Raw genomic sequence first — 14,082 nt, 5'->3', positions numbered from 1 at the left:
CCTGGACCGGATGAGGGTCAGGGATGGCTGAGCTGGCAGCCAGCCAGACTGTAGCAGGGCCTTCCCTGGAATGTGGCCCCTCCTCCTCCCCCAACCCTCCCCACCATTCCCAGTAGGAGGATGAAGGGGTTGGGGTGCCCCCCTACCCTAATCTGAGGCCTGAGATGGGAGGTGCGAAGCCTTGAATGCCTTAATGGAAATAATGGGGACCCTAAGACTTAGAGGAGGAGGCCCTGCACCCACTCCACCCCATGCCCTGGGACTGAGAGGGCCCCAGGGAGGAGGAAACTTTTTGGAATGCATTACGCATAAGCTGTTTCCATTGCCTCACTGGCGTGAGGGGTGCCTGGGTCACAGTGAGAGTGGGGACTCGTGCATTTTAGCGTGTGTCTGGGTGACAGAGTGTGTGTGTGTGTGTGTGCATGCTTTGAGTGTGTGTGACCTGTGTGTGTGTTTCAAAAGGTGGAGCATGCTTGCATGATTCTGCTGTTACTGATAGGATGCCTCTGGACATTGAGGGGTTAACACTCTCTCTCGGTCCCTTCCCTAGGGCCTGGCCACCCAGGCCCCCTCTGGAATGCTGGGACCTGCTGCCACCAGTCCTGCCTAGACCTGCTTGGACAGCCCTGGGGGGCAAAGAGGGAGGTGGCAGGAAAGGACTGACCAAGCCACTGCCCTCCCAGGCCAGTTCTGGCTGCGTTCCCTGCACTTGACACCTGAGGGAGGGTGTGGGCCAGTGTCTGTGGGCCTCCCAGGCTCTGTGAGCCCTCGAGGATGCTTTCGAGAGTCAGAGGGGGAAGGGAAGGACGAAAGCCTCCCTGAAAGTGCCCCCGCAGCTCCTGGGGCTGGAGATCCCAGCCATACTGGGTCCTCGTCCCCTTGAGGCTCCTTAAAAGGCAACAAGGGAGGCGGGAGCCTTGGGCGGGCTTGAAAGGATGCAGTTTAGCACCTTGTCATAGCAGAGTTAGGCGCTTGTAAAAGCACTATAGAACTCATAGAATCCAACTGTTCAGTCGACACCTGTTAGAGACCTACTATGTGCCAGGTGCTGTGCTGGGCCAAGGAGATGCAGCCAGAATGCGGCAGACAGTCCTCGTCCCTGCACTGGTGCCTCTAGTCTAATGGTGACACAAATAATAAACCTGTCATTACAACCCTACAGGTGTGATGGGGGAAAAGAGGTTATTGGGGGACCCTAGTTTAGAGTGGGGTGGGGGCGAGGGAAGGCTACTCAGGAAGGGATATTTATGCAGATACCAGGGAGATGAGAGCATGAGTGGCCCAGGCCCAGAAGGAGGGAACATGGGGGGAAATGGCTTGTGGAACGGCCAGGAGGTGGGACCGAGCTCATTGCAGCTGGAGCTGTGAAATGGGGAGAGAGGCCCCGAGGAGGGGCAGGCCGCGTCCCGTGGGTCTCATGAGCTGTGCCAAGGATTTTGCATTTTGCTCTAAGTGTCGTGCACAGCCACTTGGGGAGCACACAGTCTGATTTGTGTTGTTCAAAGATCTCTCTGGCTTTAAGAGAGGGGTGTGTGTATTGGGCGGAGGGAATCACAATGAAGCAGGGAGCCTGGTTAGGAAGCCACTGCCGGGGGTCCAGGTGAGAGGGGATAAGGGGCCAGAGTAGGGTGGTGGTGGTGGAGGGGTGAGAGGCAGGTGGATTCGGAGTCTTTCATGACCGGCTCATAGGGCAGGCTGGTGGTAGGTGGGTCTGGGTGAGGGGCAGGCAGTAGGGGAGACACCACGGACCACATGGAGTTCTGGCTTGAACAGTTGAGTAGGTAAGGTGCCGTTTTCTGAGTTGAGGATGTTAAGGGAGGAACAGGTTTGGGGGAAGATAGTTTGGCCATTCTGAGATGCCTTTCACACACCCAGAGGAGCTGTCAGGAGGCCAGCTGGAGATGAGTCTGAAACTCAAGGGGGTGGGGAGTTGGGGTTCCTGTAATGAGAACAATCACGGAAGATAACAATTCTTGAGCACACCACATGGTCCAGGCCCTGGGCTGAGTACTTTGCAAGCTTGCCTTTTAATCCCTGGAAGGTGGTACTATTATTATCCTCATTTTACAGACAACATTGAGGGAGAGTTTAAAATAACTTACCTAAGGTCACATGACTAGTCAGCTAGACTCTGAACCCTGGATTCAATTCAGAATCCATCTCTTAATCACTTCACTGTACTGCCCCATTCATTCATTCGTTCATTCCACAAATATCTATTGGGTGGCTACTATGTGCTAGGTTTTGCTTTTAGGCACTGAAGGTATCAAACAGTACCTGCCCTCAAGGACCTTAGATTCTGTGAAGAAACAGGTATAGACAATATAAATAACTGAAGATATAATACGTCAGATAGTGATGACAGGCTGAGGAGAAAAGAAAACAGGGAAGCAGGGTAGGAAGGGTGGAGGATGCTGAGTTAGGGTGGCCAGGGCAGGCCGCCCTGAGAAGGTGACATTTGAATAAGGACTTAGAAGAAGTGAGAGGGGCCATGAGGATGTTGGAGGAAGAACCGTGCAAAGGCCCGGGGGCAGGAGCACGGCTGGTGTCAACAGTCAGGACCAGCCTGGCTGGGACCTCAGGAACCAGGACGGGGACGAGGGGGTCAGAGAGGGGACAGGAGGACAGATCGTGCAGGGCCTTGTTGGCGCTGGAAGGACTTTGGCTCTTATTCTTGATGTGAAGCCAGTGGCAGGTTTTGGGCAGGGGAATGGCATGATATGATTTGGGTTTAACAGGATCGCTTGGGCAGCTGTGTTAAAAATATACCGAAGCGGGGGAGGGGGGCACAGGGCAGAATCGAGGAGAACAGTGAGGAGGCTACAGCAGAATCCAACTGAAAGGTGATTGGACCATGGTGGCTACGGAAAAGAATGAGACATGGTTTGGATTCTGGATGTGTTTTTAAGGTAGAGTCAACACAGTTTGCGAATGAATCGGGTTAGCAAGTGAGAGAGGGTCCAGGGTGCCTCCCAGGCTTTTGGCCTGCACTCCAGGAGAGGACGGAGTGCCATTTTCGAGGACTGTGGCAGGCGCAGGCCTGGGGGTAGGGGGAGAACAGGAATTTGCTTTGGGATGTGGTGAGTGTGACCTGTTAGACGCCCAGGAGGTGATGTGGTATAGCAGTAAGATCCTTGAATCTGGAGTTTAGGGAGAGATCTGAGAAGCAGATATAAACTTGTGAATCATAAATTTGAAATTGACATTTAAAGCCACCAGGCTGGATGGGATCATCTGGCTGTCCTCTCATAGGTGCTGATGCAGAATTTCAGGCCCACATTGACCTCTGAGGCCTCCTCCCTTCCAAGGATGCCCAGCACCACCTCACCTCTTCCTTTCCTCCTGTTCTTCCAGCACCTGCCAGGAGAAAGGGCAGTGGGAGTGTGACCAGGAGCCATGCCTGGTGGACGAAAACATGATCAAGGCCATCAACCAAGGCAACTATGGGTGAGAGGCCCTAAAAATGCCCCGAGTGGGCACACATGCACGTGCACACACATACACACGTATGTTCTGCCCGAGATGCATGTCCTGCCAGGCACACCCACACTCAGATCTTATTCATGTGTACATTTAGCTGGTAGGCATCTCTCCCACCCATGTGCGCATACCTGCAGGACCCCCAGCCTTGGCCGGTCTGTGACCTCCATCCCCTCTCTTTCAGGTGGCGGGCTGGGAACCACAGTGCCTTCTGGGGCATGACCCTGGATGAGGGCATTCGCTACCGCCTGGGCACCATCCGCCCGTCTTCCTCCGTCACCAATATGAATGAAATTCATGTAAGTCCATCCCTGCCCACAATCCTGCCATCTCCTCTTGGCCTACCACCCCAGGGACCCTGGCACCCTGTGCCCTGCTTCTCCAGGGGCCTAGGCCTGTCCCCCGCCAATAGGCTGTGTATCCCTGGACAAGGGACTCCCCTTCTCTGGGCCTTAGGTTTCTGCCTATAACAAGATATGCTGCACTGCAAGAACTGATGCTCAGATTCTGAGTTTTGTGGTCCCAGCGTCTGACCCTCCCTAGCTTCTCTGGCCTCTCCGGCTTGGGAAAAATGTCATTGGTCCCAGTATGGCTGGGTTAGGGCCCTAAGGGCCAGGAGGTCACCTTGGTATTTTGGGAAGGGAGGGACAGACACTCCTCCAGCTTTGGCCAGAGAGCAGCAATTCTCGGAAACGCCATCTCAGCAGAACCCCCAGGAAGGAGGGGATTTCACCCTTCCCACCAGTGGGACCCTCCAGAGGGAGAAATGAGAACCAGACCCAGAACAGTCAAAGGGCGAGGAAGGGGGCTTGAGCGGGACACATGCCGGAGGCTCCTTCCATCAGTGGCCGGCAGGGAGGAGGCAGTGACTGGCCAGAGCGGCCCTCCCTGCAGAGGGAGCTCAGCTCAAGGCTGAGGTGACCAGACCCTGCCCCTGCCCTTACTCCCCTGGGCCTCTGGCTATTTTCTGCCTCCTGCTGTTTGCCTTGGCAGCCTGCCCAGTCACGGGACCTTACTGCTTCTTCCCTCCCCTGCCCTTTGGGGCCTGAAGCCCAAGGTCCTGGTGGGAAGAAGGATGTAGCAGATCAGAAGGTACAGAGGAGGAAAGAGGCCGGGGTTGAGGATGGAAAGTGGCCCGACCGCTTCCCTATTCCTGGCTTCAATTGCCTCACCTGTAAAACAGGACTAGTCACCCCCCACCTGACACTAGAGAGGCACTAAATGGTGCCTGGGTCTTCCTCTGGGTCACCGTGGAGGTTGCTGGACTCTCTCAGCAACAGAGGGCTCAAGATTAAACTGCAGAAGGCCCTGGACTTTTTTTTTTAACATCTTTATTGGAGTATAATTGTTTTACAGCGGTGTGTTAGTTTCTGCTGTATAACAAAGTGAGTCAGCTATGCATATACATACATCCCCATATCTCTTCCCCCTGGCGTCTCCCTCCCACCCTCCCTATCCCACCCCTTTAGGTGGTCACAAAGCACCGAGGCCCTGGACTCTTGGGAGACCTCCAATGCCTAGGGCCCCTGAGGGGAAGTCTGGGGCAGAGGCAGGAGGCAGACAGAGTGACCTTTTCCTTGCAGACAGTGCTGGGCCCAGGGGAGGTGCTGCCCAGAGCCTTCGAGGCCTCTGAGAAGTGGCCCAACCTGATCCACGACCCTCTTGACCAGGGCAACTGTGCAGGCTCCTGGGCCTTCTCCACGGCAGGTATGTTCAAGAGCAGGGGCTGGCCAGGTGGGAAAGGAGGGCAAAGGCCTGAGCCCCCTGACAGCCCCTCTACCTCCCCTCCCACCAGCCGTGGCCTCTGATCGAGTCTCAATCCATTCTCTGGGGCACATGACACCTGTCCTGTCACCCCAGAACCTGCTGTCTTGTGACACGCACAACCAGCAGGGTTGCCGCGGTGGGCGACTTGACGGTGCCTGGTGGTTCCTGCGCCGTCGAGGGTGAGCAGCAAGGGGGTAGGGAAGAGGGCATGAGGTGGGGGTCTTAGGAAGGGAAAGCCTGCAGGAAGGGCCTGGGCCAGGCTGCCCCATGCCCACTCTGTCCCCGCTCCCTCCTGCTGCCCCTGCAGGGTTGTGTCTGACCACTGCTACCCGTTCTCGGGCCATGGGTGGGACGAGGCTGGCTCCGCACCCCGCTGCATGATGCACAGTCGGGCCATGGGTCGGGGCAAACGGCAGGCCACCGCCCGCTGCCCCAATAGCTATGTCCATGCCAATGACATCTACCAGGTCACTCCTGCCTACCGCCTCGGCGCCAACGTAAGTCTGCACTTGGGTGAGGGGGCAAAGGCAGGAGAGCTGGAAGGTTGGCCAAAGGCTTGAGCCTCGCGCCTGATGGATACTCTCCTCCCCACCCCCTCACCCTCCAGGAGAAGGAGATCATGAAGGAGCTGATGGAGAATGGCCCTGTCCAAGGTAAATGCCCCTCATCCTGCCCCCTGATTCCAGAAGCTTGTGCCTGCTTGACACTGGGCACAGAGGCACAGGTGGTCCGTGCAGCATTGAGCAGCAAGTCCATTGGGGCCAGGAGCGGGAAAAACCATGTCCCTTCCCCAGGAGCAGCACCTGGAGGGGGCACTTAGAGTCTTGGTACCAGAGGCCCCGGGGCCTGGGCATGCATCTCCAGGCTTGGGTATCAGTGCCTGTGCTGATGGGCTGAGCCAGCCCCATTTTGACCTCTGCCCACAGCCCTCATGGAGGTGCATGAGGACTTCTTCCTGTACCAGAGCGGCATCTACAGCCATACACCAGTGAGCCTTGGGAGGCCGGAGCAATACCGCCATCATGGGACCCATTCGGTCAAGATCACAGGGTGAGGGGCTTGGTGGGCAGGGGGATTGGGGGCAGCAGGGCTTGCACTGGGGCCTCTGAGTCTGCCTTGAGTCCTTACCACCTCTCTGCAAAGCTCCATTTCATAGGGGAGGAAACCGAGACTCAAAAAGAGGAGGTGCTTGCCCTGGGTCACACCGAGAGTTAGGGGCCTTTTAAGGTGTTCTAGAACTCTTCCTTCCTTACACACTGGGAAGACTAACTCCAAATGAAATACAGACAAGGATTCAAGAGTTGCTCAACCTCTCCCCAGCTCAGCACCTGTCCCAGCTCTGCCTGACTCACTCCCCCAGCCCTCAGTTTCCCCAGCTGATATAAGAGGCAATGCTAGGGTCACTGATTTCAATAGTCCAACCAATGAAATGTACTTTGCACATACACACCGCCCCCTGCCCCCCATCCCCCACCAGGTGAGGAGGGAGGGCGGGCAGATGTATGAGGTCCCAGAGAACTGGTCGCTGGGATGTGGATCCCTGGAGGGTGGAGGCCCAGTTTCCCTCCTTTTCTGCTTCCCCCTCCAGCTGTCCTTTTGGGACCGTCCCCACACCGGGCACAGGTGCATGGAATTAGAGATGTGGAGATTGAGGGAGGTGCAGAGAGGGACAGAGAGTCCTGAGGGTGCACCCAAGTCACCAATGGCAACAGGGGCCTGGGCAGGGAAGGCCGCGGGGCGGGAGCTCCTGAAAGCAGGTGAATCAGCGCCCTTCCCCCTCCGGCTCTGCCCGCAGGTGGGGGGAGGAGACGCTGCCCGACGGAAGGACGCTCAAGTACTGGGTGAGTCCCTGCGCCGCGTGCCCTGCGGCCGCTGTCACCTTCCCCCGGCCTCCTGTCCTCTTCCCCCACTCCAATTCCCCTCCTCACGGCTCCTTCTCATTCCCAGACGGCGGCCAACTCGTGGGGCCCAGCCTGGGGAGAGAGGGGCCACTTCCGCATCGTGCGCGGCGCCAACGAGTGCGACATCGAGAGCTTCGTGCTGGGCGTCTGGGGCCGCGTGGGAATGGAGGACATGGGTCACCACTGAGGCCGCGGGCACCACGCCGGCAAGAGCCCTCTGTGGGGCAGCAGCCCCCGCCTGCCCGCCCGCCCGACGGAGCTCCGGGCCCCAGGGGCCTAATCCTCGCGCGCGAGGGTTCCGCTGACGCAGCGCCCGACTTGGGAGCCTCGGACAGGCGAGGCTGGCGGAGCCCCCAGACCTCCCAGCGGGGGCCGGGTAGGGCCTGGCCGAGAAGGAGCAAGACCACCGAAGCTAGGACACCCCCTTCTCCGGCCCCACCACTCCACCCCACCCTTGTACTCCTATTTCTCAAAGATATTTATTTTTCTTCTCACTGTTTTAAAATAAAAACAAAGTATTGATAACTATGTATCTTGGAACTTCTGGACGTGGAGAGCCAGGCCAGAGTTTGGGTGGCATATGGTTAGACAGCAGAAAGGACTGCCTAAGGCCATGCTGGTTGGCAGGGGTGGGGGGTGGGGTGGACCAGAAATCTTAGCCTCAGTTCAGCCCTAATTGTCAGTGGCCCTGGACACTGACCCACTTGGAGGTGGGGCATGGATGGCATGGCTTTTGGCCCCTAGAGAGTCGTGGGCCCGTGGGAACCACTTCTCAGACGCTGAGTCAGCGCCGCCTGAGGCGGGGGAATCCAACCCACCAATCAGCAGAACTGGTGCCAGTGCCCAGCAGGCAAGGGGGGCACAGCCCCACAGAAGCTGGAGCCTCTGTCTCTGCAGATCAGCCTCTCCAAGCCACCCAGGCAAAGGGGACCCCCCCTGCTTCCCCTACCCCTAGGCCAGGCTGGGCCTGCCTCTCTGAGCCCTCTCCCTCCCCCACCTCCCCATGCTCCCAGTGCCTGGAGAATTAAGTCCAGGCCTCGGCCCGGCATTCAAGGCCATCAGGACCCACCCCACCAGCCTCCTCACCAGCTTCTTCACCCAGTGCCCAGGCGACTCCAGAGTCCTCACTGCTCGCTAATGTCCAGTACACACGCAGACCACTGGGCATTTGCACATGCTGCTCTCAGTCCAGATGCCCTTCCGTTCCACCCCCTCCCCTGTCCCACTGCTGTTTCAAAGCCAACTCCAGGGTTTCTTCAATCAGACAGTACTGGTGGAGAGTAACTGATGTGCCAGGTGCCGTGCAAGGGACCCATGAGTCCCCAAACCACCGCAACCCAACTTAGCATGGCTTAGACACCCCCTCCCGGAGCTCATCTGCGTCTTGCCCTTTCACCAGTATTTCACGTATCCTTCTTATGCTGGAAGTCCCTTGAGGGCAGCGACTGGGTCTGGTTCATTGATGAGTCCTGGTACCCACACCTGTACACTGGATAAGGTGGTGTTACTGTTTGTGGAATGGTTGAATGAATATAACCCGTTCTTCCCCCCCATTCCCTTCTCAAGACTCCCTCCTCAGCCCACCCCTCTAGGCACCGAGGCTGTGCCTGGTGATGGGGCCTCCCATGGCAGGAATCCTCCTTGCCCCCACCCCCAGCTGAACAGGAAGGCAGGGGAGCCAGAGTCGCTGAGCAGAGGCAGCAGGGAGGTCTGTCCCCTGGCAGGCAGCCCCTCAGGGCCAGCCTTGTCGCCCGGGCTGCTTGGGCATCACCTGAAAGGAATGCGGGGTGACCGATAAGCCGCTGCCTTTGTTTCATTTCCTGTTTGCTAGGACGTCCCGAGCTGGCTCCCCTGGCTGGCCCGCCTGTCCCCAAGGAGCCAAGGCTGGCCCGGGGCCCTGGGGACAACGAAGGGAGGGGAGTCCTGAGCAGGGGTGACGGGGGCTGCCCAATTACTACCCCTTCTGCGGCTTTGGCTGCCAGACGCGCCCACTGTTCCCATCCCACTGGAAAAACCCCGGTCCAGGGGCGCGGCTGGAATTTTCTACAAGGACCTTTGGCGGAAGCAATGGGGGTTGGGAAAGGGAGGGGAACAGGGGCGCGGCTGGGTCTCCAGGCTCTTAGCTCTGCCAGCCCTGCTGGGAGGCCTGACCCTGTGGACCCAAGTGGGGTCGGCCCAGCTCTGTCCCTGTGCCAGGGGCCCCAGGCCCGCAAGGTCCGCCGTGGAGTGGGAGAGCGTGTGAATGGGGCTGGGGAGGGCTTAGCGGGTGCCTCGTCAGCCACCCCTGGTTCTCTCAATGAGAACCAACACTCAATAAACATGTTGTTGTAAAGGGAGAGGCAAACCAAGGACCTCCAACCACATTACTGCCCTTGAGTGGGTCCAGAAAGAAATCCTGACACCCCAGCACCCTGCTGTGTGTCCTGAGGCCAGTCCCTTGCTCTCTCTGAGCCAAGGGCATCCTTAGACAAACCTGAGTTTGAACGCCTACTCTGCTTGTTCCGCACTGGCTATGAAATCTTGACCTCTCAGAGCCTCTGTTTTTCTATCTTTAATGGGGATAATAATACTCACCTCCTGGAGTTATTGGGAGGATTAAAAGAGACAAAGCATGCTAAGCATTTAGCACCATGCTTGGAGCTTATTAAGGGCTCAATAAATGGTAACAGCTCCAGTCTTCTAAAGGTGGGGGTGGACTTGATAATGTAAATGTTTTTCATAATGAGCTAAACATTTATTTAGTGCTTAACCACAGCCTTCTGACAACACGTTGTTCTGAGTGTTTTACATATATTATCTCATTTAATACTAAAAATAAGCCCCTATTTCCTTATTTTGCAGATAAGGAACAGAAGCATAGAAGAATCTGAACGTTGGTTGAGGCAGGATTAAACCCAGGCTGTCTGACTTCTCATACCAATCAGCTTTGTACTAATAGTGGTTGTTTCATCCAATGTCTTTTTCCAAGTCCTTTCCCTGTTTGACAAACTCTTATTCATCCTTCAAAACCCAGCTCAAATGTCTCTCCTCTGGAAAGCCTTTCCTGGTGTCCACCTTCTAGACCTCCAGGGACTCCAGCATACATCCCTGGCACAGAAAATTTTTCCTCCCACAAAAGGTTGGGACAGGAGTTTTTTTCTTAGTCTTGTCCTTTCTTATGCACCAAATGTTCTGCTTGGGCATTCATTCTGGTCTCCCATGGAGCTCTGCAGGGTCCCGAGGCACCTGACTTTCGTTTCCCGAGAACTGCTGAGTTACATCACTTCGCTAGTGCTGATGCTTCACATCTTCCCGGGATCTTGCCAAACCCCATCCTTGCCAGGTGCCCATTAAGGGAAAGGAATCCATGCTTACTGAGTCTGCAGTGGGCCAGGCCTTGGGCTGAGCACTTCACACACTTTAGCTCATTTGATCCTACAAACAGCCCTGTGAAAAAGTGTATCTTTAGAAACCAGTGCCAACAAGTGAGGTGACCCTGGGTATCTAAGGGAGGGGTGAACTTCCAGATTGTGAGCAGGGCTAGTGGACCCAGGCACAGCCAGAACTAAGGATCCAAACCCTGCCAGGACTCACTCACATACTCTGTCTCTCTCTCCCCTGCCTCTCCCTCTGTAGACTAACTCTGCCATGAGGTAGGACATTTGACCAATGACAACTCCTGAGCCTCTCACATTTTCACAGCCATCTTCTCAGTTTTGACTCAAAACAGAACAGAACAGGGAAGGCTTCCAATTGGCCCAGCTCTAATCAGGTGTCCACCTGTGGGCCAACCATCTATAGCCAAGGGACAGGATCATAGATGCCATGACTGCCCTGGCTGAACCAGTGTTTGGAGGAGAAGATCCTAAAGGGGAAGACTGCTGTTCCAGGGGAAAGGAGGGATGCTGACCAGATGATGGAAACGGTCCATAATAGCTAGGGACTACTGTTACCACCATTGGACAGATAAGGAGATAGAGGCTCAGGGAAGCATGGGATTGGTCAGGTCACTTAGCTGATAAGTGGTGCAGCTGGATACAGCCCACACTGCCTACCACTGAATTTGTAGATCAACCCAGAAAGATGACTTTGTGGGTCAGAGAATGAGATGTTCCTCCCCCAGCTTCTCCCTGATGACTCATTCCTGAAGGCTGGGAGATAACTTTTCTAGAATCCCACCCATTTTGTGAAAATTCTGTGGCTCTGACACTAACACCCGAGGCAGTCTTCCCAAAGTAAAGCAAAGCTGAGTCTGAGCAGGTCTTCCAGGAGAGCATCCTGCTTCCTGCTCCAAGGGGAATAGCACGGTCCCCACCGTGGGATGTGATGAGATGCTTTAACAGGAGCTGTTTGTTTTGAGGGCAGAGGTATGAGTGAATGAATGGGTGCACACAGGCAGGGCCCAGAAGCACGGTCAACGTTGGCAGCAGCGCCCCCTGCTGGCTGAATCTGCACCGCACCCACCACAGCCCAGAGAAGCGAAGAGCAGGGACCTGGGAGACACCTGGAACTGAGCAGCTACCCGCATGTACATTTCACAGACTCCCTGGGTGAGTCCTCATAACTGCTCCATGAAGCCTGGAGACCGGCCCAAGGAGACAAACAGAAAGGGGCAGAACTGGGAATGCATCTCATTCTGTTGGACTCCAGGGCCCCCCCACTCTGCACCTCTCACCCAGATGTTGTGTCCCAGCCTGGCCAGGAGAGGGCTTTGAGGTTCCTGTGGCTCTGTCACCTGTGGCTCTGTCCTCCACTCAGGCTCCCCTGTCTCCCCCCAGCACACACAGCCTCCCTAGGAAAGCCTCTAATTCAGAGCCAGACAGACCCAGGCTCAAAGCCAGGCCCCACTGGACTCCCCGAAGCTCACTTTCCACTCTGAACCTCAGTTTCCTAGTCTGTAAAATGGGAACAGTTATCTCTGCCGTCTCTGTGTGGGAGCTGACCAAGATTGAACATTTCCCTAAGAATGAGGAAATGAGGGAAACAAGCTGGGCCCACGGAGAGTCAGACTGAAGAAACTGGTACCTAATGAATCAGAGCAGAGATGTGCAGTCACCTTAAAGGGCCAGGCTGACTCTGGGTCTTGCAGAAACTGACAGTCCTAGGTGAAAGTACTGACCCATCTAAAGTAATAAAGCACCCTCAGACAAAAGTGAGTCCCCGTGATCCTGAGATACTGAGTTTGTCCAGGGAGAGGCTGCTCTGGCCATCAGACCAGTGACCAAGCTGAGTCTGTGTTACGATGGACAAGGTGGGTGTTATTGATGGGCTTTGAGTAGTTCCTTCCCCTGAGACAGGGTAGTGTTCTGGAGACCTGGATGCGGGGTCTTAGACTGGGGCCATTAACCCAGGGTCTCAGCCTCAAATGTCTTTGGGACTAGGCACATACAAGGTGAGCCAGGAGTGTCGGAATAGGGAATAGCGGGGCCTGCGTCCAGCATGTATTGGAGCGTGCACGCTTGCCTAAAGGCACTCAGAATCAACGACTTTTAAACACATGATGCCAGCCTGCATCACTCAGGGTCCCAACAGGAAATGGCGTGTTCTAATGAAGAGAACTTGGGCAGAGTTTATTGTCAAAAGGAATAATGACAAAGTAGGGCATAGGGGAGTCGCAAGAGCTCTGAGGCTAGCAATAGCATAGCTTTCATTCCCCTAGGCCGCAGGGTCAAAGGGAGGGAGCGGTGACCAGTCTCTGATGGAGAGTTATGTAGAGCAAAGGTGACCTCATGGTGAAGGGGCAGGGGAATAAATACCTCAACCTCACTCTTTCCCCTCCCTCTCCTCTCCTGCTGGCTCCTCACTTACCAAATCCCACAGGAACCGTGGCTGTGGACTTTCACATGGACAAAAAATAAAGTTCTATCTTATTTAAACCACTGTTTTTTAGGGTCCTTTGAAACAGCAATCTAGCCCTAACCAACACACATAAAAGGAAACATCTGCCAAGAAGATATAATGTCATGAACTTATAAGTATTTTGGTGAAACATATAAAGCAAATCTGTCAGAACCACAAGGAGAAAGGCAGGAATCTATAAACAAAGTGGGAACTTTTTTTTCAAAGTAGGAAATTCTAATTAAGCTTTCTTAAAACCAGTGGATCAAAGAGCAAAACATTAGTAAAGATACAGAAGTTAGGACAATGTAATGAAGAACATCATCTGCTAGATAAACATAAACTTTACACCTCCTTACACACAGAATAACCATTGTTTTCAAGTTCACATGGAACACTTTTAAAAATACCACATATATGGCCATAAAGGAAGTCTAAAATTTTTTTAAAGGATCAGTTTCATTGGGACTTCCCTGGTGGCGCAGTGGTTAAGAATCCGCCTGCCAATGCAGGGGACACGGGTTCGAGCCCTGGTCCAGGAAGATCCCACATGCCGTGGAGCAACTAAGCCCACGTGCCACAGCTACTGAGCCTGCGCTCTGGAGCCTGCAAGCCACAACTAATAAAGCCCATGCACCACAACGAAGAGTAGTCCCCGCTCACCGCGACTAGAGAAAGCCCTCACGCAGCAATGAAGACCCAACGCAGCCAAAAATAAATAATAAATAAAATAAATTAATTTTAAAAAAAAAGAATCAATATCATTCAGTCATGTTCTCTAGCCCCAATATGATAAAATTAGAAACCAACAATAAAATGTTGACCAAGGAAATCCAATATGTTAAGTTAAAAACTCGTTTCTTGGGCTTCCCTGGTGGCGCAGTGGTTGAGAGTCCGCCTGCCGATGCAGGGGACACGGGTTCGTGCCCCGGTCTGGGAAGATCCCACATGCCGCAGAGCGGCTGGGCCTGTGGGCCATGGCCGCTGAGCCTGCGCGTCCGGAACCTGTGCTCCTGTGCTCCGCAACGGGAGAGGCCACAACAGTGAGAGGCCCGCGTACCGAAAAAAAAAAAAAAAAAAAAAACAGGAAAGATTGGGACTTCCCTGGTGGTGCAGT

The 14,082-nt window shown here is 54.9% G+C and overlaps 1 protein-coding gene across 3 annotated transcripts in view; it reads left to right on the top strand.

The window, feature by feature from the left end:
• TINAGL1 (tubulointerstitial nephritis antigen like 1) overlaps nt 1-7,534 on the top strand; it is a 34,164-nt gene extending 26,630 nt beyond the window's left edge. For all 3 annotated transcript variants that reach the window (XM_070046714.1, XM_060288706.1, XM_060288707.2), the window contains 9 exons: nt 3,355-3,447; nt 3,665-3,779; nt 5,064-5,187; nt 5,276-5,426; nt 5,555-5,744; nt 5,855-5,900; nt 6,174-6,297; nt 7,043-7,088; nt 7,195-7,534. In XM_070046714.1, the coding sequence (XP_069902815.1) occupies nt 3,355-3,447; nt 3,665-3,779; nt 5,064-5,187; nt 5,276-5,426; nt 5,555-5,744; nt 5,855-5,900; nt 6,174-6,297; nt 7,043-7,088; nt 7,195-7,335 (1,030 nt within the window). In that variant the 3' untranslated portion in view covers nt 7,336-7,534. The remainder of the gene's footprint in view (nt 1-3,354; nt 3,448-3,664; nt 3,780-5,063; nt 5,188-5,275; nt 5,427-5,554; nt 5,745-5,854; nt 5,901-6,173; nt 6,298-7,042; nt 7,089-7,194) is intronic.
• Nucleotides 7,535-14,082: the final 6,548 nt, after the last annotated feature.

Source organism: Globicephala melas, chromosome 1, assembly GCF_963455315.2.
Source record: "Globicephala melas chromosome 1, mGloMel1.2, whole genome shotgun sequence".
NCBI classification, from domain to species: Eukaryota; Metazoa; Chordata; class Mammalia; order Artiodactyla; family Delphinidae; genus Globicephala; species Globicephala melas.
This window is presented reverse-complemented; position numbering and strand designations above follow the sequence as displayed.